The sequence below is a fragment of the Mastigoproctus giganteus genome, chromosome 6 (genome assembly GCF_048544385.1).
Source record: "Mastigoproctus giganteus isolate SK-2022 chromosome 6, ASM4854438v1, whole genome shotgun sequence".
Classification (NCBI taxonomy): domain Eukaryota; kingdom Metazoa; phylum Arthropoda; class Arachnida; order Uropygi; family Thelyphonidae; genus Mastigoproctus; species Mastigoproctus giganteus.
Genome location: NC_143580.1, coordinates 145,520,118 through 145,542,195, shown reverse-complemented (window position 1 = coordinate 145,542,195; position 22,078 = coordinate 145,520,118). Strand labels below are relative to the sequence as shown.

Sequence of the window (22,078 nt, the reverse complement as noted above, 5' to 3'; positions counted from 1 at the left end):
TAAAGGTCCCTTATGGTAGTTGAATTTTTAGATTCAGTTGCTCATTGCCATCACAGTTTTCAATAAGTACATGTTTTGGAGACCAATCAAGAAATTTCTACAATTCAAAACTTGGGTCAGGCAAAATCATGGAAAATTCAGTGGCATGATGATATCGTCTAGACAGAGTAAAAAATTACCACTTTGGAAAGGTCTTTTCCTAGTTTTGTTATGTGCAGGAAGCAAAAAAAAAGAGTTATACCAAATGCAATTGCAAATTGTTGCTTTAGTTTAAATTCTGAAAATTGGAGATCATTTCTTTATTTCATTTCAAGCTCAACATCCAAATATTTTGGAAAATTCAGCTATAGTTATGGGTAGTGTTCTATATTATAGAATTTGCAAGGAAGTCTGCTTACAGTGATATGGAGAAAGGCAGAAATATATTAACATTTGATGATGAAGCCAATTAATATTGGCTTAATCATCCTGGCATATCAAACTCACCATGTTTGCACAAACAATGTATGACACAAAATGAAACACAAAAAAAAAAAAAAAAAAAAAAAACCTCATTGATGGCAGTCAAACTTTTGTTTGACTGTCACCTTACTTTTGAAAATGTAATCCAATTGAGTTTATTCAGTCACAGATAAAGAAAATAAAAAAATATGAGACACTCCTCAGACTTGCAGGTTAGGAAGTATTTTTAACCTAGAATTAAGAAAATTGTGGATTTCATTTTCAAAAATTAAAATATTTGAAGTAATATATAAGATATTAAATTTACTGTAGTTTTCTTTTACTTACAGCTAAGTGTCTTTGGTGGAAGTGCTTGGAAATGGAGTGACATACGGAAGCAGTTCTATTTACATCAGTTCCTTTCTGAACAGCCAGATTTGAACCTTCGTAATCCTAGTGTTAGGGAGGAATTGAAGGTACTGGATTAACATTTAATCTTGAGCAATGCTGTATAAGTTCTTCATCTAGATGAGTTTTTTAAATAATTGATGGGCTTCACATGGCTATTACCTTTATATTAGTAGTACAGATACCAAAACTTTGTGGTTTAGGTTTGATGGTGTTTGGATTTTCAGTTTTGACAATGTAATGCATTGTTATTAGCATAACATAAAGTAAGTTACAAAAAAAAGTAATAATAATATAGTTTTATTTATTCTCAGAAATGTTTTCTCTCTTTGTGAGTCATAAATCTAAAATAATTGAAATGGTTAAACATTGATACCTACGTCGTATAATCAGCACGAAGTGCAAAACTAGATTTTGATAATGTGGTTTGATAAAATGATCACAGAAATTAAAGTTTTGAGTAATACACACCAGAATAGACTTCTGGTGTTCAGTTTTCTGCTTGCATCACTTACATCTTTCAATTTCATCCATTTGGTATTAGCTGTACAAAATGGATAAAAAGTTGTGTACTTTGAATTAATTGGGCTTAATTGCCAGAGCCATTAGTGATCATATGGTAATTGGGAGTTGGCATTGAAAAACATTGTGGACTGGCACAGAAGGGATTTGTTTATATAACAGGAAAATATCTTTCACTAACTAAAAATAAATGTTTGTAGAGTCAAATGCTTTAACAAGGACAGGTGGAATAGGACTAGGCTAGATGGCGAAAAGCAGCTGTAATCTCTTGAGAGTAAAAAAGGTAATGTACATGCATTGTATTAATGATATTAAGAGTAGGAGGTCTGAGGATTTAATTGACAAGGTCAGAGCAGTGTGGAGAAAAAATCATAACTTAGGATTAAATTTGAAAGTACAGGTGATCCCCCGCTGATAATTTGTTCCCAAAAAACAGAGCGCTAGGTGAATCAGCACTAAGTGAGCACTTATTCCCATAATGTAACATATGTATTTGTGAGTCGCGGTCTATATCATAGGATATTTTCTAATTAATAATAAACAGTAGCGAAGAGACACACAACTGTCGTCAAAATATTTAATATTAAAAATTTGTACATATAAAATATTCTCCATTACATACGTATATAATTATGTGGTAAGTAACTACATTACATATCAAAATTAAACTTAAAATCATGAATTTATTAATCCGATGGCCCTGGGCTGCCAAGTTTTCGTAACTTTGGTTGATTTTGGGTTGTACTTTGGCCGTCTTCCTAGTAAACTAAAAGGGGTTTTACTTTAAAATCCCCACAGCGTTACCACCCAACAGTCGAAAGTTTCGGCTTCTTGAGCTGCACATGCGGCTTCTCCCTGGATTTTAAATCTATCTTGCCAGCCCTTACTAGCTTTAAATGGTTCCACATTTTTTTTTTTTTTTTTTTAAGGTGAGCTTTCTTCAGATCATTATATAGGCTAATTGCTTTTTCTTTAATAATATTTAACTTAACGGAATTGTGCATTGGATATTATCTTCAATAAAATTATTTAGAAGTCTCTCCATTTCAATTATAATATCCGGCCTAGTTGCTTGCAGTGGAACAACTGTCTTTCCCGCTGCTAAAATTAATTCATTTTTTATAATTGTTCTTACAGTTGAATCTGTCAGTCCTAAATTATTGCATGCATCCACTTGTTGTTGAACGGAATCGATTCGCTTCAAAACATATAATTTAATTTTCAAATTCAGTATTTTTCTTACCTTAGTAGGCTTCGTACTGTGTCCAGACGTTGTTCCTTTTTAATTCTTATCTGCCATTATTGATCTTCGAAAATGTAACTGCGTTGCATTAATTATGATACAATGTTCAAGTAAACTGTCCGTTACGGACGATGTCTAACACTGTACCGAGTGATGACTAAACTTCTGATTAATGTCTATAACGCAAATATTACAAGCATTATACTTGGATCATTTTTTAAAATGTTGACCTTGGAACTACGTAACAAGTCACCATAGTGCAATTAAATTAGTGTAGGAGAAAATTTCACTGAGCGTGGCAAAATTTCGCAAGTTGGCGTGGGAATCTTTGCTATTCGTTTTAAAGCTATCGATTACATCAGATGAAACGTTTTTGTTAAACATGCTAAAAATTCAATCTGTATGCTGGTAAAAGAGCGTTATAGTGAGTTGTGATAGCATTATAGGAGTGAGATATGGGTTATAATGTAAGAACAGCGTTATAACGAGGGCCTGCTGTATCTGCATTTCTGCCCAGAGACTATAGGAGGAGTACACGATGTGAGAACCTTGCCAGTCAATTTGGCCCTGGTGAGACTGTGCAAGGTTCATGTGGTAGAATTTTTCTCAGTATGGTCTGTGCTTGTTAACAGGAGACTGTTTCCATAGGGATAGGATACACTTAAATAGAAGGGGGTGCAAAATTATTTGCTGATGCTATCGAAGTAGTGTTAGGTGGATGGGAAATCTGCTAGCCTGGAGGAATACTATAGATTAATGGTAGCTACAAGCAGAGGCAAAAGTGATTTTTGCACTGCTTCTATTAGAACATGCAGCAGCCTAGAAAGCAAGGTGTTGGGCATTTCAAGATCTTCTTGGGGTCCTTGTGGAACAAGCAAATATATGGGCAATATAATGTTACTAAGAATAAAAACAGTTGCAGGTATACTTCTATGTACATTATGTATACAGTATGCACTTATATATATTTTATGTGCTAGGAGCATATAAAATATATTTCACATAGTTATCAAAACCACAAATGCAGACATTGTGGGATATCACAGCCATCATGTCACTCATATATAATGGATTCAGAATTTATATATGGAGAGTACAGTGTGTGCAAAAAAGGGCAGACAAGACAGGAGGGAGAAGGGTTATTCTAAATTCTCTTAGTTAAGAAGCCCATAAAATCTAAGGCAGTACATCCAGTGGACTTGGGTAGCTTGTTGAATTGGTTTGGTGTGACATAAGAACTTGGAAAACAGAAATGATGGTAGGGGAGAGATATAGGCCTAATGACTGTGATGAGTATAAAGAAAAACTGTATGGGAATAAACATTGAGCCAATAACTCAGAATGTCTTATAATGGGGGACATTAAGTTTCCAGATATATAACTTTCAGATATTATCAACCCTTTGTGGGTTGGTCACTCATATGGTAGCAAGACTTTTGTGGATTTATTGGATGATTGATTCCGACACCAGAATGTTAGTGGCAACAAGAGAAACCACTACTCTTGATCTGATTATGAGCGGTGACCTTTCATGCATTAAGAATCTGCAGATATAAGACCCATTAGGTGGCAATGATCACAATGTATTGTGATGTGGGATTTACTTAAAGATATAACTACTATCAAAGGAAAGGGAAAGAGCTTTTGCTTTCATATAGGTGTCTGTAGCAGTCTTGGGCAGTCTTTGAATTGTATGCAATAGGACCATCTGAAATTATTTACAGCAGATTCTAAATGGGAAGCATTTGAGATGTTATCATGAAGCTACTAGGCTTCTTATACCAACTACAAGATACGAATCAAAGCATAGACTTAAATGGATGTCAGATAAGATCCATGGCAGTGAAATAATATGCATTGGAGGTATGTTAATTATCAGGTGAAATACCAGATGCCTATAGCAGATATAAACTAGTATGCAATCAAGTCACAAAGGAGGTTAGACAAGCTAAAGCAGATTACAAGAAGTCTCTGGGAAAGAATGTAAAGAAAAGCAGCAAAGACTTCTTTATGTAAACACTAGAAAGAAGCTGTTGAATCACATTGGTCCAATAGATATGAATGGATTAACTGTTGATGAACCTACTCAGGTTGCAGACAAACTAAATGGTTATTTTGCAACTACATTTACACATGAGGAATTTTTTAGCGATAGAGTTGCCAGAAGTGTGTTAAATTCTAACAGGAAGCTGAATGATTTAGTGATAACCGAGGCAGACATGGAGGAGAAACTGGTGAAGCTAAACATAAAAAAAATGGCATCCCTGGCAGTTGGATCTATCCAGTTATATTAAAGAGAGCAGCAAAAGAGATATGCTAACCGTTAGCCTGATTATGAGAGCATCCTTGGATTCAGTATGTCCCTGTAGATTGAAGATGTATGAATGTATCCCTAATTCATAAAGGAGAATCAAAGGGTGATGTGAATAATTACTATCCTGTTAGCTTGGCTTCTCTTCCAGGGAAAATAACGGAGTCACTGGTTAAAGAAGTAATGATGAATCATCTAGACAGGAATGCAATTATACTGCAGTTACAGCATGGATTTGTTAAAGGGTGATCTTGTTTGACCCAGTCTGATTGGGTCAAGCAAGATCAGCCTGAGAAAGAGGAAGGAACTTATCAGCATTGAACTTACTACTGAATCCATTCAAAACCTCAAGCACCTCAATCAGATCTCACAGGTGCCTAGTCTCCAGAATTCTGCAATTTGCAGAACTGGTCTTTCTTGGTAAGAGCACCCTTCTGTTCCCCCTCACTAATTCCTGCTGCTCTTCTCTACACAAATTCCAATAAATCCTCCTCCTTTCTAAAATGAGGCTTTCCAATCTATATTGCAGGCTAACCCTTACCTTGTACAATGGAATAATGACCTCCTTGTCCCTGCAGGCAAAATTTCTGTATATCATTGACAAAATCCCGCGAGCTGCCCTAGTAACCCATTTGCACTACTCAGAGAAATTTGTGTCTGTTTGCCAATTTCCCCCCATTTCCCCCCCCCCCTCTCTCTCTCAACTACTGTAAGTGGTAGCACACAGTTGGTTTTTCTGTGATTACTGCTACCCCTACGCAGTACTTTGTATATGTCAGTGTTAAAATTCAATTCCCACTTCTGAGCCCATCTGTCGAATTTTCTAGATCTTTATGTTGTTGTTGTTGTACCAAACCCTGATTGTTGTCATTAGACACCCTGCTAAGCTTCTTATCATCTGCAACTTTAGAATAATGTATGAGGGTGCAGATTGTTGTAGCAACTGATGAAAGCTTAATAGTCTGATATGCTTTCATCAGTATCATTAATAAATATACAAAACAACACTGGGCCTAGCATTGAACCTTGGGCATTTCTTCTAATAACAGTAGTCCAAGAAGAGCAGTGCCCATTGATAAACTTTTTTTTTTTTTTTTTTTTTTTTTTAAAATGTGAAAACATCAATGGTGGCACTAGAGTGAAATCGATTGATAAAGAAATTTTCTTGCGGTAACGGAAATGACGCAGTTGATTGTTAACAAAAAATTTTTACGGAAATGATGCAATTTATGTCACTTCCTATTAGGTGGCTGTTAGGTTTTAAATGAAGCAAATGATGTTACTTCCTAAATGGCATTAACGATGCTAACTCAGTCACTAACGTGGATTCGGTAGAGTAAACAGTGGATAGTAATATTATGCTTACAGAATACACATGCTGCTTGCTTTCTTTTTTTTTTTTTTTTTTTTTTGTCTTCTACTACTTAACCATCCATTTATCCATAGCAGCAACTTGTCCTTAATGCCACATAGCTTCAATTCGTACAGCAGTCTTTCATGTGGAACAGTATCAAAAGCTTTTCTGATATCTAAGAACATGACGTCAAAATTATTTTTCCATTCAGTTCCTTTGTTTCTGCATTGTAATATCCAGTCAGATTGGTCGGACAAGTTCATCCCTTAACAAATTCATGCTGTTACTGCAGTATAGCTTCATTCCCATCTATAGTCCCGCATTGCTTTATTCAGTGACTCCATTATTTTTCCTGGAACAGAAGTCCAGCTAACAGGTCTGTAATTACTCATATCACCTATTGATTTTTTTTCCCTTCATGAAATAGAGATACATTTTACACATCTCCAGTCCATAAGGACCTTCCCTGAATTCAGGGATGTTCTCATAAGGGTTTGTTTATCACCTTTGCTGCCTCCCTTAATACAACTGGATAGGTCTTTCATGCCAGGTGCCTTTTTCTTTTTGCAATTTTTCTTCTAATTTCTTCTCAATTATCACAAAGTTATTTAGCTCCCTGTTAGAATTTGATACTCTTCTGGCATCCCCATCTCTAAAAAAAATTCCTTGTGTGAATGTAGATGCAAAATATATATATATTCTGTTTGTCAGAACCTGACCACAATCATCAACAGTTAACTCATTCATATCTAGCAGACCAAAGATGATTCATTGCCTTGTCTGTAGTGTTTACATAAGTACAGAATTCTTGACTGCTTTTCTTTCTAAGAGAATTCTTGTTATCTAACCTCCTTTGTGACTTGATTGCTTATATCTAGTTAGGAATAGTTTATATCTACTGTAGGCTTATGTATCACTTGATAATTTATATGGAACCCATTTATTTTTCTTCTCTGCCACAAGTGTCACTGGTTCATCAGACATCTATTTAGGTTTAAGAAATGAACGGCTTAAAGCTTATTGGATGTCTGATGAACCTTAAACCTAAACTATCTCTTAGTTAGTATAAAAAGCCTAGTTCTAAGAGAAATATTCTCATAAAAGCTAGAATGTTTCTAGTAGCTTCTGGGATGAATGTTTCCCATTCAGAACTATGTTGATAATGTATTGGTTGGTCCCACTGAATAGATTTTTAAAAATTGTTTGTAACCACTGTAGTCACCCTTATGAAAACAAGTCATTCCTTTAGCTCTTGAAAGTAGATACATCTTTATGTAAATTTCACATCATTACATTATGACCATTGCCACGTAGTGCTTCTTTTATCTGCAACTTCTTAACTCTGTTTCAAGGGGTTGAATTGACCCCATGCTACTAACAGTGATCTGTGCTTCATCTACTCCATCCACACAGCTGGAACTCCTAATACCTGCTGTTGTATGATTGATGCAGCTTCTGCTTCAGGAGAAATAGCTGGGTTCTTTTCTGTAGTTCAAGAGTTATTTATATTGGTTCTGTGTTTAGATGGCATGTGTTAAAAAGCATATATCCACATTAACTGTCAAATATGTCAGCACAACTCAATGGGAAAGCAGAACTGAAGTTATAAAATCTCTGCACTATCAGTTAGCTGAGATATATGATTGTTTAGTAGAAATACATAAAAATTCAAATGCAGATAATTTAATTTGGCATAAAGCTGAAAAAGTTCTTGTTTTAAATTTGTGTGTAGCATAGTAATTTGGAATGACATTCTTATGAAAACTAATGTAATTTCAAAGGTGTTACAAAGTCCTACTCTAGATCTATCTGAATGTGTAAATGTAATAGATAAAATTACAACTTTTTTTTTAATGAATATTGCCTAAATAGTTTCAATAACATTGAATTCAGCAAAGAAAATTGTAGCAAAGGCTAATATTGAAGTAATGTTTCCTGCTATACATTTTCTCAGGGTCAGATGCAAAACAAAGAAATTTTATTATGAAGCTAGACTATGTAAACAAGGATCCACAGGAGAAGTTGATTTAATTCTTTATTGGATGTAACTCCTAACTCTTTGGAAAATCAATTTACAGCCCTAAACACACACATTAATGTTTTTTTATATATTAATAATATACATGATATAATGGACCCAGAAGTAGTTCTGAATCACTGCAGAGACATTCACATTGCATTATCTGAGTGCGACAGTGCCGATAGTGATGAAAATGAATTGAGTACCAAACTTAAATCTAGTTTCATTCTTGTCACCAAAAATGAGTCCAATAGACGTTTTGAACTATATTTATTTGCTCTATTGAACAGATATTTCCAAACACAGTAATTGTGTTGTGAATTCTTTTAATGCTACTGATAACAGTGGCAAATAGTTAACAAAGTTTTTCGAAACTTAAAATTATAAAAATAAAACTCTGAGAACACCACAAGTCAAGACAGATTAGTGGATTTAGCCTTGTTAACTATTGAAAATGAGATCGCAAATTCACTGAATCACATGGACTCTATTGATACATTTGCTGAATTAAAGCTCAACAAATGTATTTAAAAATGTGAATTACATACCTTAATATTTTTATTTTTTTTGTAATATGTTTTTTTTTTTTTTTTTTTTTGAACTAATCATATCAGTGCAAATATAATTTTATATTATTGGTTCAGATTGCATGTACCTGAATAGATGTGATTTATTAAAATATTGTTGTATTTTTAAAAAATGAACAACCCTACATGTGAATTTTGCTATACCCATATACCCTCTAAGGGTAAAGAGCATATTGTTATTTTATTATATTTTTAAATTTTGGGTAAAATAAGCAAAGGGTTGGTATTTTTTTATCTTGCCTCAGGCACTGTATTATGTAGGTTTGGCTCTGCAGACCATGCTGAGACAAACTCTATTCCACAAGACTTGAACAATCTCTCCAGGGGCTGAAATTGATTGGCAAGACTCTCATTGTAAATGTATGTCATGACAAGGTTCCAGACACTTTCAAATTCAGCCCTAACTCGCAATTTTTTCTCAACATTACCTCATACTTGTGAAGTAAAGCCTCGGAATGCCTGTGTGTTTTCATCATTAGGACCAACATATATAGTGGCGGACAAATAAATTGCATCACCTTAAAAAAAAAAAAAATTAACATTTGTAGTGAAATGTATAAGACAATTTTTGATTACAGTCATTTTGTTGGTCACAGAGCAAAGGTATTGCATCAGACAGTAACTGCAATGTATTGCATCAGTCATTTCTATAAATACGCCATTGGAAGGGTATACACACTGATTAGTATCCTGTTTTGTGGTGGTGTACGCATGGCTCTATATGTTTAGTTGACACCAAGAAAAAAAGTATCTGTTGCTCTGTCCCAGGAAGGGCCTTCTACACGTGCTATTGCTGATAAAATAGGCTGCCACCAGTCAACTGTATCCCGGATGCTGAAATTAAAGCGTGAAACTGGTGATGTGAAGAGAACACCTGAATCACACTGTAAGAAAGAGACTATGCCTTCCCAAGATCGATATTTGAAATGGCTATGCCTTCATAATCGCCATGGCCGACTGGGCTAGCCAGGCGGGTAAAGTGCCTGCCTGGCAACCCAACGGTCGCGGATTTGAATCCCGCCTTGGGCTTGGATCAGAGTAAAATGCAAAAACTTTGGGAGGTGCATTATGGCCACAGAAGCCGATGCACCAACAACTAACAAAAAAATAAATAAATAAAATAATAAATAAATAAAAATAATCGCCATGCTAGTGTGCTCCTGATCTAAAACTGGACTTTGAGATGGCCTCTGGTGCTGAAACAAGTGCACAAACTATCCAAAGACTGCTTTCGGAATGTGGTCTGCGTGCCTATCAGCCCAAGAAGAAGCCTTTGTTGACCACAAATGAGGAAGAAGCGACTTGCTTGGGCTAAAACGCATGTTTCACGGACACTGTCATCTTTTCTGACGAATTGAAATTCAACCTGCATGGCTCGGATGGGAAGCGATATGTCAGAGGATGAAAATCTGAGGCATACCATCCTGACTGTATAACACCGGACGTGGTCAGATGGTCTGGGGATGCATAACAAGCAAAGGGGTGGGGCAAATTAAGTTTATTAACGGAATGGTGAATGCAGGAACCTACACTGCTATCTTGGAGGAGTGCCTGAAACCTGTTATTAGGGGTCACCACACAGATGTCCAAAACTGCATTTTTAAACAGGACTAAGCACCTTGCCACACAGCAAAATGATAAGTTTTATGCTATTTAGATTTGATGATGAGTTTGTCTTCTTGTCTCACAAGGCTTAAAACATACTTACACCAATGTTTTCCCTCGTTTTTCTCCCTTAAGGTTCAGTCATGCCTCAGAAATGCTGGCATTACAGTGTTGGACTGGCCCAGTCTTCCAGTCCAACACTGTAATTGGACTGGAAGTTGATTCAAATTCCAGATTTGAATCCTATTGAAAATTGCTGGTACATAATGTCATCTAAAATTGCTCAGAAGAAGCCAACAAGTAAGATTCAACAGCAGGAGAGCATTGTAAGGGTGTGGTACCATGAAATTGGGCAACCGTATATCCAGAAGTTGATTAACTCTATGCCAGATCGTTGCAAGGCTGTAATTGTAGCTCAAGTAAGGAGGAACCACAAAATATTGAGGACTTATTTTGGTGATTTACAGTACATAATACTATTACATTAACTTGTCATTCCAGTTTGTACATGTAAGTACAATGAAATGTATGTTTAGTTGTCATGATTGCCATTTGAATGATTTCTCATATTTCCATTAATTATGTATTTTACCATTTGGGGAAGTATTTATGGCAATTAGGTATATCAGGGGTTACTAATATTGAGAATACGAAAGGGAGTCTTTATTTGATTTCATTCACAGAGATATATATACCATCTAACAAATGCATTTAGAACATTTCTGCAACCCACAATGCAGCACAAAACACATTATTTGCAAAATTCACAAGTGATGCAGTTTTTTTTGTCTGCCACTGTATAACAATATCACTTTTGTGCTCTTAGATGATAATTGCTCTACATACATCAACTTTTGCTGACATACCTGGCAGACATAATTGGGTCCTATTCCATCTATCCTTATTGTATAAAATATATCCCATTTCCCCTGACACTAGGGTGACCAGGAATAAATGCCTCCTGTGGAACCAGTGCTTGATGGGTCTACTGATTTAATTCCTTTGAGGGAAGTAACCTCCCCCCTCTTTTTTTTTTTTTTCAAGCACTCAAATTTATCCAATGAAACAGTCCGCTTCTGTTTAATTTTCTCTCTCTCTCTACACCTAGCAAGCACATACACAAAGGCTTAGTGGCGTTATGTTCAGCTACAGTCAGGGTGGCATGTACCACACACAGTACTGCACATTAGTTCAACAGCACTAAACTTTAATAATATACTACTACTACTACAGTAATGCTGTGCAATATCCTAGTATATTAATAATAATATGCTATTTTTCAGCCATTATAGCAATGTTATGTATTATATAAAATTTAAAATGCTACAATATTAATTATATGCCTACGGAACCTCACGAAAAAAAAATATCCAAGAATTATTGTACTTATCCTCCTATTCTGTTTATAAGCCTTACTGTTGCAACAATATTTTGATTTTCACAATGACACCAGAAAACTACTTTTACATTTAACTTTCTAAATACAGTCGGACCTCTCTTTAACGAACTTCCATATAGTGAAAATTTCTATTTAGCGAATGTTTTTGATTTCCCCTTGGTCATTACATTGCAGATAGTTTCCATATAATGAATAAAATTTCCATATAACGAACTGATTTCAAGAGACCCAGGTATGCATTGTTCGCACCTCTGGCATTTAGGCAATAGAACTGATACTGTAGAAAGCACGAATTAAGAGCTAAAGGATTAATTCTAAAGAGCACGAATTAAGAGCTAAAACATTCCACAATTTAGTGCTGCCCATAAAACTTATTCAACAACCTCTATACCAAGAAGTTGTGCTGGTCGACTGCTGTCTGCGTCCATAGCCATTGACAAAGATCAAGTCATATTCCCAACTCGGACAAAGGCTCTGGTCAACCTGTTTTCTACTGTAAGCACCCTATTAGAAAATTAGGAGAAAGCGATTTTCCTTTATCCTGGAAGTCCATCTGTTGTTTCGCAAAAATAAATCATCTACACTTGAACAAAAATTCACCTGTCTCTGTTTACATGGTACGTACAAGTGGTGCCTGAATCAGTTTTGTTTTAGCTGTCTGCAAGTAACTTTACAGTGTCTAAGAGGAAATCCTTGAGTGTAGTGGAGCACTTAATAGTGTAGATTGGGGAGTTAAAAAAGAAAAAGAAATTGCTTTAAAATTTGTTATCCCTGCCAGTAGTGTGTCAACCATTCTGAAAAACCATGTTTTGATTCTCAAACTTTTTGAGGAAGCGGGATTCAGTTGGAAATGTGCAAAATTATGCCTATATGAAGATATAGATGAAGCCATTTTTAAGTGGGTGAAGTTGATTTGAGACCAAACCATGCTGATGTGCAAAATTATGCCTATATGAAGATATAGATGAAGCCATTTTTAATTGGGTGAAGTTGATCAGGGCCATTAATAAAAGAAAAGGCTATGGAGTGTGCATCTTTTCTGGGGCATAAAGCCAGTTCTGGTTGGCTGGACAAATTTAAAAAGCACTATGTCTTTCAAAAAGTTATTTCTGGTGAAAGTGGAGTTGTAAATGAAAAAGACTGTACCCATTGGAAAGAAACAATTTTGGAGGACTACAAGCCAAAGGCATATTCAACATTGTGAAACAGGTCTATTTTTTAAATGTTTAGGTGGTAAAAATAGTAAGGAGAGAATTATTTTTGATTATTGCAAATATGGCTGGTAATGAAAAACTGAAGCTTTTGATAAATAGGCAAAAGTACCCCCCCCCCCCCCCCCCGATGTTTCAAAGGAGTAGTCATTACAGTTGGACACTACAAGTCATGACTACAACAAAAAATCTTTGACAAGTGAAATTTTTAGACAGTGGATTTTAAATTTTGATAGAAAGATGGCAAAAGAGAACAGAAAAATTGTGTTGATTGTTGACAATTGCTCTGACCACCTTCACTTGGTAATTTCGAAACCTACAAGTGTGAAGCTTGTTTTCTTCCAAATACCTCATCTAAACTGCAGCCAATAGACCAAGGCATTATCAAGAATTTGAAAATGCACTACCGAAGGCACAACTGAAAAAAATTATGCTGAGAATAGAAACCGACCAACCTATAGATTCTCTTATAGATTTTTGGATGTGCATATTAGAGTTGGTGAAAGTATAGAGTCAAGATGTGACAGAAACAATGATTAAGAATTGTTTTGCAAAAGTAGGCATTTGCTAAAATGCCTATTAACAGCAATGAGAGGGATGAACTCAAGATATTGAGCAATTTTGGGAAGAACTCCAAGCTAGTATGATTAGTGGAGAAATTGTTCTTGACAAATTTTTAGGAGTTGATAACAATGTCATAGTAGCTAAATAGAACTAGTAACAATATCAATGATGAGCTGGATGAAAATGAGGGCAACAAAGGCAATATTAAACCCTTCCAAACATGAAATGTTGGTGGCAGTTGAAACTTTGCATCAAGGCCTTCAGTGTGAAGAAAATGTGCCAGAAATAATTCTTAAAAGTGTACTAATATAATTGTGCACATTGTGTAAGTAGTCATTTCTTAATATGAATGTATTAATAAATTAATTGTTTTAAAATGTTAGAAAATTTATTCATTCCCACTTATTTCTGATTTATTTTCCATCTTTTACTATATTTCTGAATGTTGAATTACAGTATTTTTCATTGTTGAAAAGGTCATATTTGTTTTTCTAACGAAATTTCTGTTTAATGAATTTTTTCAAGCAAACAATCGATTTCGCCATGTAGAGGTCTAACTGTATTTAGACAAATACAACAATAAATAAATGTCTATATTTAATACACCTAAAACTATTCCTTTACTACAGTTGCAATATTTGTAAAGGAAAAACCTCCAAATTATCATGAAAAAAAAAGTCCTGAGATTTGCAAGCTAACAAATGTCTGCAACAGAACAAAATTGCCTATATATATTACTCAAAATCAAATTGCTGTTTTCAAATATTTTAAATTAAGAAAAATATTAAAATTTTGATATTGAAATATATAAAATTTTATTGTGTGTACACACACACATAATGAGATTTTATTTTATTTTATAGAATGTTCTTTCATTTTGGTTGGATAAAGGAGTGGATGGTTTCAGAGTGGATGCCATTAGTCATTTGTTTGAAGATGAAAATTTGCAGGATGAGCCTATAGCAAAAAATAGCAAAACAAAAGTGGTATGTTCATATTTGAATCCTATGTATAAACATAATCTTTTATATTAATAATGGCTTGGCAAAAATTTCTGGAAAACCTGTTGCCACTTTACACCATGTCTTGATCACTTTTACTCTCATAGTTATCGGTTTTAATTAAAGTAAACTTTTGTATTGCTTTGTAAGAGAGAAAGAAAATAAGTGGTGAAAAGTAAAATCATTTTAGTAAAGCCATAAGGGCATACATTAATGCACAAATTATAACAGTTATTAAATATGCATAAATACGATAGCAAACGACATCTTGGTGATAAAAATATGCTCATATTTTCCTCTTGGCTGGAAAAGTTTTTCTTTCTGCATTAATTATAGCAGTGGATTTCAACCATTTTTTTAATAATGGCACCCCTAAGTAATTTATTTTATTTTGCGGCACCCCTACTCAGTTTTCTGCCTGTTATATCCGATTCTCTCTCTCTGCATCTACTTCTGATTCTTGTTCTCTCTGTCTCAGGGTAAGTCAGAAATTTTTTTTGGCCAGTGCAGTATAAGTCTCAGGCTTCCTTGCACCATATGGCTAATGATGACAATGATAATAATATATATATATATATATATATATATATATATATATTATTGCAATATTTATTTATAGTTATTGCAATAATATAATTATAAAAATTACATTTCATAATACAAATTATATGTATACAGTATATAATAATTTTATTCTTTATATAGAGGTACTAAGTAAACATCAATTATAGATCACCACAAAATTAAAAAGATACTGTATGCCTTTTTATAATGAAATAAACATATAAATTTAAAAAGATAATAATAAGTTTAGTAACTTAAACCCAAATTACATGGCACCCCTGGAATGTTGTTGCGGCACCCTGGTTGAAAACCACTGAATTATAGTTTCAATAGACCACAACCTGATTTTTTTTTTTAAATATACATATATATTATAAATACTTTTTTAGACAAACTTTTCCAGCCAAGAGAAAAATATGAGTGTAAATTATTTTTCATCACGAAGATGTATACCGTATTTCCCCATGTATAAGACGCACCTTAATTTTGGGGCCCGAAATTTGAAAAAAAAAAAATGTATTACATAAAATTATTGAACTCAAGTTTTATTCATCATAAAATTCATACAACTCCTCATCACTGTCAAAACTCCCGTCCGTTAGCTTGTCCTCATCTGTATCTGATGACGAATCACTGTCTTCATATATTGCCTCGTCCTTAGTTCCATCTATGGCATTTGAAATGCCACACTTCTTAAATGACTTGACAACGATCTCAATCTTGATATTATCCCAGGATCTTTTCACCCAGGTACAAACTTCTCCTATAGTTGGTTTCTTCACTCGTCCTGCTGGTGTCAAATTGTCCCCAGAAGACTTCATCCATTGGTTCCATTCGTCTCTCATGGCAGGTTTGTTAATGCTGACATCAAATGGTTGGAGCTGGGATGTCAAGTTTTGTTTTTTGCTCTGCAGCAATCTTCTTTGTATTTTTTATGTGTGCCCTGAACTGATCAAGCACCAATAGGGCAGGCTTGCGTAAGAGCCCACCTGGTCTCCTGCTCCAAACTTTCTCAAACCAGATCTTCATCCCATCCTGGTCCATCCAACCCTTGTCATGAACGTGGACAATCACTCCTCGAGGAATGTCTTCTTTTGGCATTATTTTGCGTTTGAAAATCAGCATAGGAGGCAGCTTGGTTCCGTTGGCACAACAAGCTGGAACAACTGTATAATGGCTCTTTTCATGTCCACTTGTCTTCACAGTTACAGTTTTCACCCCCTTCTTATCAACAGTTCTGTTACTTGGGACATCAAATTGAAGGGGGACTTTGTCCATATTTGCAATCTGTCCCAACTCAAAATGATGTGTCTTCAGACATTGAATGACAAAATGATGAAATTCAAGAACCTTCTGCTCATAGCTTTCAGGCATCTTTTGGGTAAGTCTGGTGTGTGTACACATGCTTAGTCCATTCCGTTTCATGAACCTGAACCACCAATTGTGTCCTCCTTTGAAATCAGTAACTTCTTTTTAATCAGCAATTCTTCTTGCCTCATGCTTGATCCATCTTTGTGGACAGGAATTCCAATTGCCCTTTGCTCTTCAATCCATATCTTCAATTCCCTCTCTAAACCAGGCCATTTTGCTGACTTGCCTCTCATGGCCTTCTTCTGCCATGGTGTTTTCAGTAGGGTTTCTTCTTCCCGTAGCCAGTCTTGGATTGTTTTCTCAGTTGGAGGAGGAGGAGGACCAAACTTACGTTCAGCAGCACGATTTCCATTCACTTTTGCAAACTGGATCACTTTTAACTTGAATTCAGCACTGTACGAAAATCTTTTCTGAACCATTTCTGAGCAGAACATGGCAAAACATAACCTAATATACCGGTAATAAGTGCGAAACAACAAGCGCGAAAAAGCGGGAAATGCAAGTAAAAAAATCTAAAACCACTGTATAAGATGTACCAGTTTTCAGACCCCAAATTTTTCGAAAAAGGGTGTGTCTTATACATGAGGAAATACGGTATATAGAGGCAATATGGGGGGTTGTGCATGGAAGACTACTGTACAAATTGGAGCAGTATGGCATTAAGGGTAAGTTGATACAATGGATAAAAGGGACTGAGTGGGAGAAGACAGAGTGGTAATCAATGGATGCTGCTCTTCGTGGACTAATGTTATTAGTGGAGTACCCCCCGGGTTCAGTGTTGGGCTCTGTTGTTTTTTATATTTATCGATGATATTGATGAAGGTATATCAGGCTTAATATATAAGGTTGGGAAGTTTAACATTGACGAATGCAAAGTACTGCATATGGGTAGACGTAACCTCAGAGAAACGTACCAGCTGTGTGGTACTACACTTAGCATGGTAGAAAATGAAAAAGACCTAGGAGTAGTTGTGCCATCAGATATGAAGTTTTCTGATCAATGCAGACAGACTTCCAGTGCAGGTCATGGGTTATTGTCAGTGATATACAGGAATTTTGTTAGTAGGGAAAAGGAGATGTTATCCCTTTGTATAAGGCAGTGGTCAGGTCACACCTTGAGTACTGTGTACATGTCTGGAGGCCTCATTTTAGGAAGGATGTAGAGTTGGTTGAGCATATACAGAGAAGGGCAACAAGATTGGTGAGGGTAATGAAGGGGTCCTCTTACCAACAAAGACTTCAGTTCTGGAGATTGCCGTGGCTGGAGACTAGACACCTGCGAGGGGATCTAATTGAGGTGTATAAGTCCTTGAATGGGTTGAGCACGCAGAATTCTGATGGGATTCTTCCATTTGCTCAGATTACAAATTGAGGAAAGACAGTTGCATGTAGAATAGATATGCAAAAAATTTCCTTTAGCCAGTGGGTGGTTAATTGGTGGAACAAACTTCCATCTGTTGTTGTGGAAGTTGATAGCAAAACTATGATTGCATTATTCCACTGCTTAGGTGTCACACCTTTTCGAATGCACTTTGTGAAGAGCCTTGCCAGTTTTTGTGTTATGTCTTTTCCTCCCTATTTTAACAACTCAACAGTAACTTCATGTTCCCCCGGGGCTTTCTGATTCTTCATTTTCTTCAGTGCATGTTCTACCTCATCAGGAAGAATATCGAGTATGTCGTATGTGTTACTACTTTGCAATCCATCTTCCCCACTGCTGGCATCATTCTTGTATAATTCTCTATAGTAGTCCTCTGCTATTTGAATCATGCCTTCTCTGCTGTTTATAAGTACACCATCGCTATTCTTCAGTTTCAGTATCATTTGTCTTTCTGTATTACTGCTCATGGCTGTTGATTTAAATCCTTTGTTTTCCCTTAATGCTTGTTCTACTTTTCTTGTGTTAAATCTTCTTATGTCCTCTCTGAGTCTCTTTCTAATGGCTTTGCATAACTCAGTATACTCAATTTTCTCCTTGTCAGTGTTTATCTTGCTCTTCTTTTGTCATCTTCTGTTGATCATAACAAATGTTTCTTGACTAATTTTTTCTTCTTTGGATTTCTTTTCCCCTATAGGTTTCTTGGGCTTTATCACTTTCAGAAAGTTGTAATATTCCTCGTCGATCTTGGTCCTGAGCAGTCTGCAGAAGCTCAAACTTGTTCTTAAGTTCCAGTACATACTGCTTTTTCTCCTCTTCTGTTATCTCAAAGACCTTTGTATTATTTACTCGAGTCAGTTTTTTCCTTTCCTTTCCTTTCCTACATTTATATCAAGTGTACATCTTACCATTCTGTGATCACTTCCAACATTTACCTTATTCAGGACGGTAACATCATTCACAATATATCTTCTGTTAGTGAGGATGAAGTCGATTTCATTAGTTGTTAATCCATTTGGACTCTTCCATGTCCACTTTCTGTTCACCCTTTTCTTGAAAAAAAAGTGTTCATTACTGACAGTCCTTGAGATGCTACAAATTCCACAAGTCTTTCACCTCTTTCATTCTTTCACCAATCCCAAAATTTCCTATAGTTCTCCTTTCTGCGCTGTTTTGTCTTTTTCCAACCTTAGCATTGAAGTCCCCCATAATAATAGTGTAGTGGGTTTTCTGCTTATCTAGAAGACTCAATTTCGGTGTACATTTCTTCAACCTCTTCATCATCATGGCTCGATGTTGGTGCATAAATTGTTATAATCTTTAGCTTGTACCGCTTAGAAATCTTGAGAATTAGTCTTGACACCCTTGGTGATGTACTTTTGAATTCCAAAATGTTGTTTTTAAAATCTTTATGGACCAGAAACCCAACTCCACCTTCACTCCTTTCACTGTTTCCAGTGGTATACAGCAGATTTCCACTTGATAAACTTATAAGTGATTCATTTCTTCTTGTTTCAGCCAAACCGATAATATTCCAATTCACATTTTCTAATTCCTTTTCCAGCTCTAATATCCTGTCTTCACCGATGAGTGATCTTACGTTATAACAGGCCAAGTTCAGTTTCCGTGCATGGCAGCCTGGTCGTACCCAGAGATTCTTAGCACCCTCTGCTTCCACTCTGATCCTCTCTCTGCCGTAAGGGGGAGAGTGAAAGCTGCTGGGGACTGAGGGCCATCTGTTTTGTTGTGCTGTCATATGCTGGAGGGTTTGGTCTTTTTCTCTTCAAGCTGACCAGGCGTCTTGAAGAGAACCACTCTACACGTTCGTTGCCACCTAAGTGACGTAACAGGGCTTACCATCGAGAAGGTGTGCATGAGTGGATTTTAGGGAGGCAGGCCAACCGGACTTCTCCTAAATCTTCTGTAATAGAGAGATATTGGATCCATCCATGTTTTAGGCTGAGTGTCTGATAACACACAGGATACCTGTTCCCCTCTAAGCCCCTTAGTTCCTTTCTGTTCCCCTAAGTGCATTTAAAAAAAAAAAAAAAAAAAAAAAAAAGTCTGTCTTTACCAGAAAAAAAAAAAAAAAAATGTTTAACAGTCCTATTTAAGTCATGTGTATTTGCTTTTGAGAGTTATGAATGTGTTGCCACAGCAAATTGTCAAAAAAAAATGATGTTTAAAAGTGCTGTTTGTTTTTGCTCAACACAGGATAGTTATGACTATCTGGATCACATTTACACAAAGGGTCAACCTGAAATCTTTAAAGTCCTAAGAGAATGGAAGAATTTACTGGCAAACTTTACTGAAAGCACTGGAAATTACAAGTATGTAATATTTTCTCTTTAAATTTTATTTTCATCAAAAAAAATTAAGTATATTATTTTTTACCAATTATTCAAGCAGGGCAAAGTAAGGGTGACTAGCTTTGTCCTGCTTGGATGACTTATCTCTGAATCGAATGAAGACAATGGAACAAATTGAGTATAATACAGCAGACTCTTGATTAACCGGGAAGCGGATTAACTGGGACACTTCAAGACTCCAAATTAAAAAAATAAAAAATAAATCAACCAGAAATCGTAAAATTCAAGTAATAACTAGAATAGGTATAAACAGATAATTTGCAAGTCGTAAATAAGCGACAAGAAGCGGCGTTATAAGTCGTCATTGGGAGATTAATGTGCCTATTATCTTGCAACCCCCGCTGTCTTCACACCCGTCGCAAAAAAAAAAAAAAAGAGAGAGAGAGAGACAAAATGTTTTGTTTGTTTCAGTGTGTCGCGTCAATTGTTGTTCCGTTGCACCGCAAAAAGATAAATTTTGTTTCGTTATTTATGTCAGAGATGTAAATTTATTTTATAGTAAATATATATATATATATATATTTTTTTTTTTTTTTTTTTTGTTTAGAAATAGTGAAAATGATGGGTAAATGCAAAAGAGTTGTGCTTTCAGTTAAACAAAGACTTGAAATTATTCAAAAGTTTGAAAGCGGTGCATCTGTTAAATCTCTAATGAACCATTATAATGTTGGTGACCTAACCATACGTGACATTGTAAAAAATAAAGGGAAGCATTGTACTGGACACGTGAGTAGTACGTGGTAAGTTTTTTATCTATCGCCATATTTTTTTATGTAGGTTGCTGAACATATTTCAATACAGTAAGTCCCCGGCTTACGCAACTACGGATTTACGTAAATTTGTTTTCACTCAAAATTTTTTTATTTTTAGAATTGTAAAATTTAAAACAACGGAAAAAAAATAATAATAAGCAATCAATAACAATGATCACGGCACGCACAAATTGCACGAGTGAGATCAGAGTAACAAGCAAAAAATTAGGGAAAAAAAGAGAAGATTCTTACAATTATTTACATTTCTTACAATTACAATAATAACATAAAAACACACTTCACCATAATAATGTAAAAACCCACAGAATTCCAGCTATTGGTATTATCGCAAATGCAATAAGATCGAGTTTACTACCCATTTATAATAGATTGCGCTAACAGAAACGCCCAGTAAAATGGCAAAAGTACAAATTGTTTTTTTGTTGACCTCCAGAAATGTGCTTTAGTAAAATGTGAGCTCACGCGGGGTGATAATAGTGAGTTTTCACCTTAACCCTGTGAAGTTCTTTACAGAAAATTTCATTTTGACCATTATCATGGTGCCGACTAAGAGAATAAGTGACAGCAGTACTAGTACATCTACCAACAAAAAGCAATCGATTTGGATCAGAAAATTAAACTAATAAGAATGTATGAAAATGGTCAAACATTAACAAGTATCACGCTGAATTCAGGTTTGTCAATAATAATATAGTAGCAATATGTTACTGGTCGTTCCCAAGTCACATAAAACTCAAAGTAAGAAGTCCTGGAACATATCTCTTACATATGTCGGGGACTTCTGTATTTTTGGATTAACCGAGAAATCGATTATTCGGGATTTGTTTTTTTCCATCTATCCCGAAAAATCAAGAGTCTACTGTATATGTAAATGTTATATTTAAATGTGACGTGTTATGAGCTTAATGTGTTGCAAGTAAAATGTATTAAGAGATGGTGTGTTTCCCTGAACAAATG

The 22,078-nt window shown here is 35.4% G+C and overlaps 1 protein-coding gene across 1 annotated transcript in view; it reads left to right on the top strand.

Annotated features, from left to right (window-relative positions):
• LOC150084636 (maltase A2-like) overlaps positions 1 to 22,078 on the top strand; it is a 142,344-nt gene that overhangs the window by 71,108 nt on the left and 49,158 nt on the right. The window contains exons 4-6 of the mRNA XM_090376519.1: positions 792 to 917; positions 14,529 to 14,651; positions 20,194 to 20,309. Coding sequence (XP_090232645.1) covers positions 792 to 917; positions 14,529 to 14,651; positions 20,194 to 20,309 — 365 coding nt within the window. The remainder of the gene's footprint in view (positions 1 to 791; positions 918 to 14,528; positions 14,652 to 20,193; positions 20,310 to 22,078) is intronic.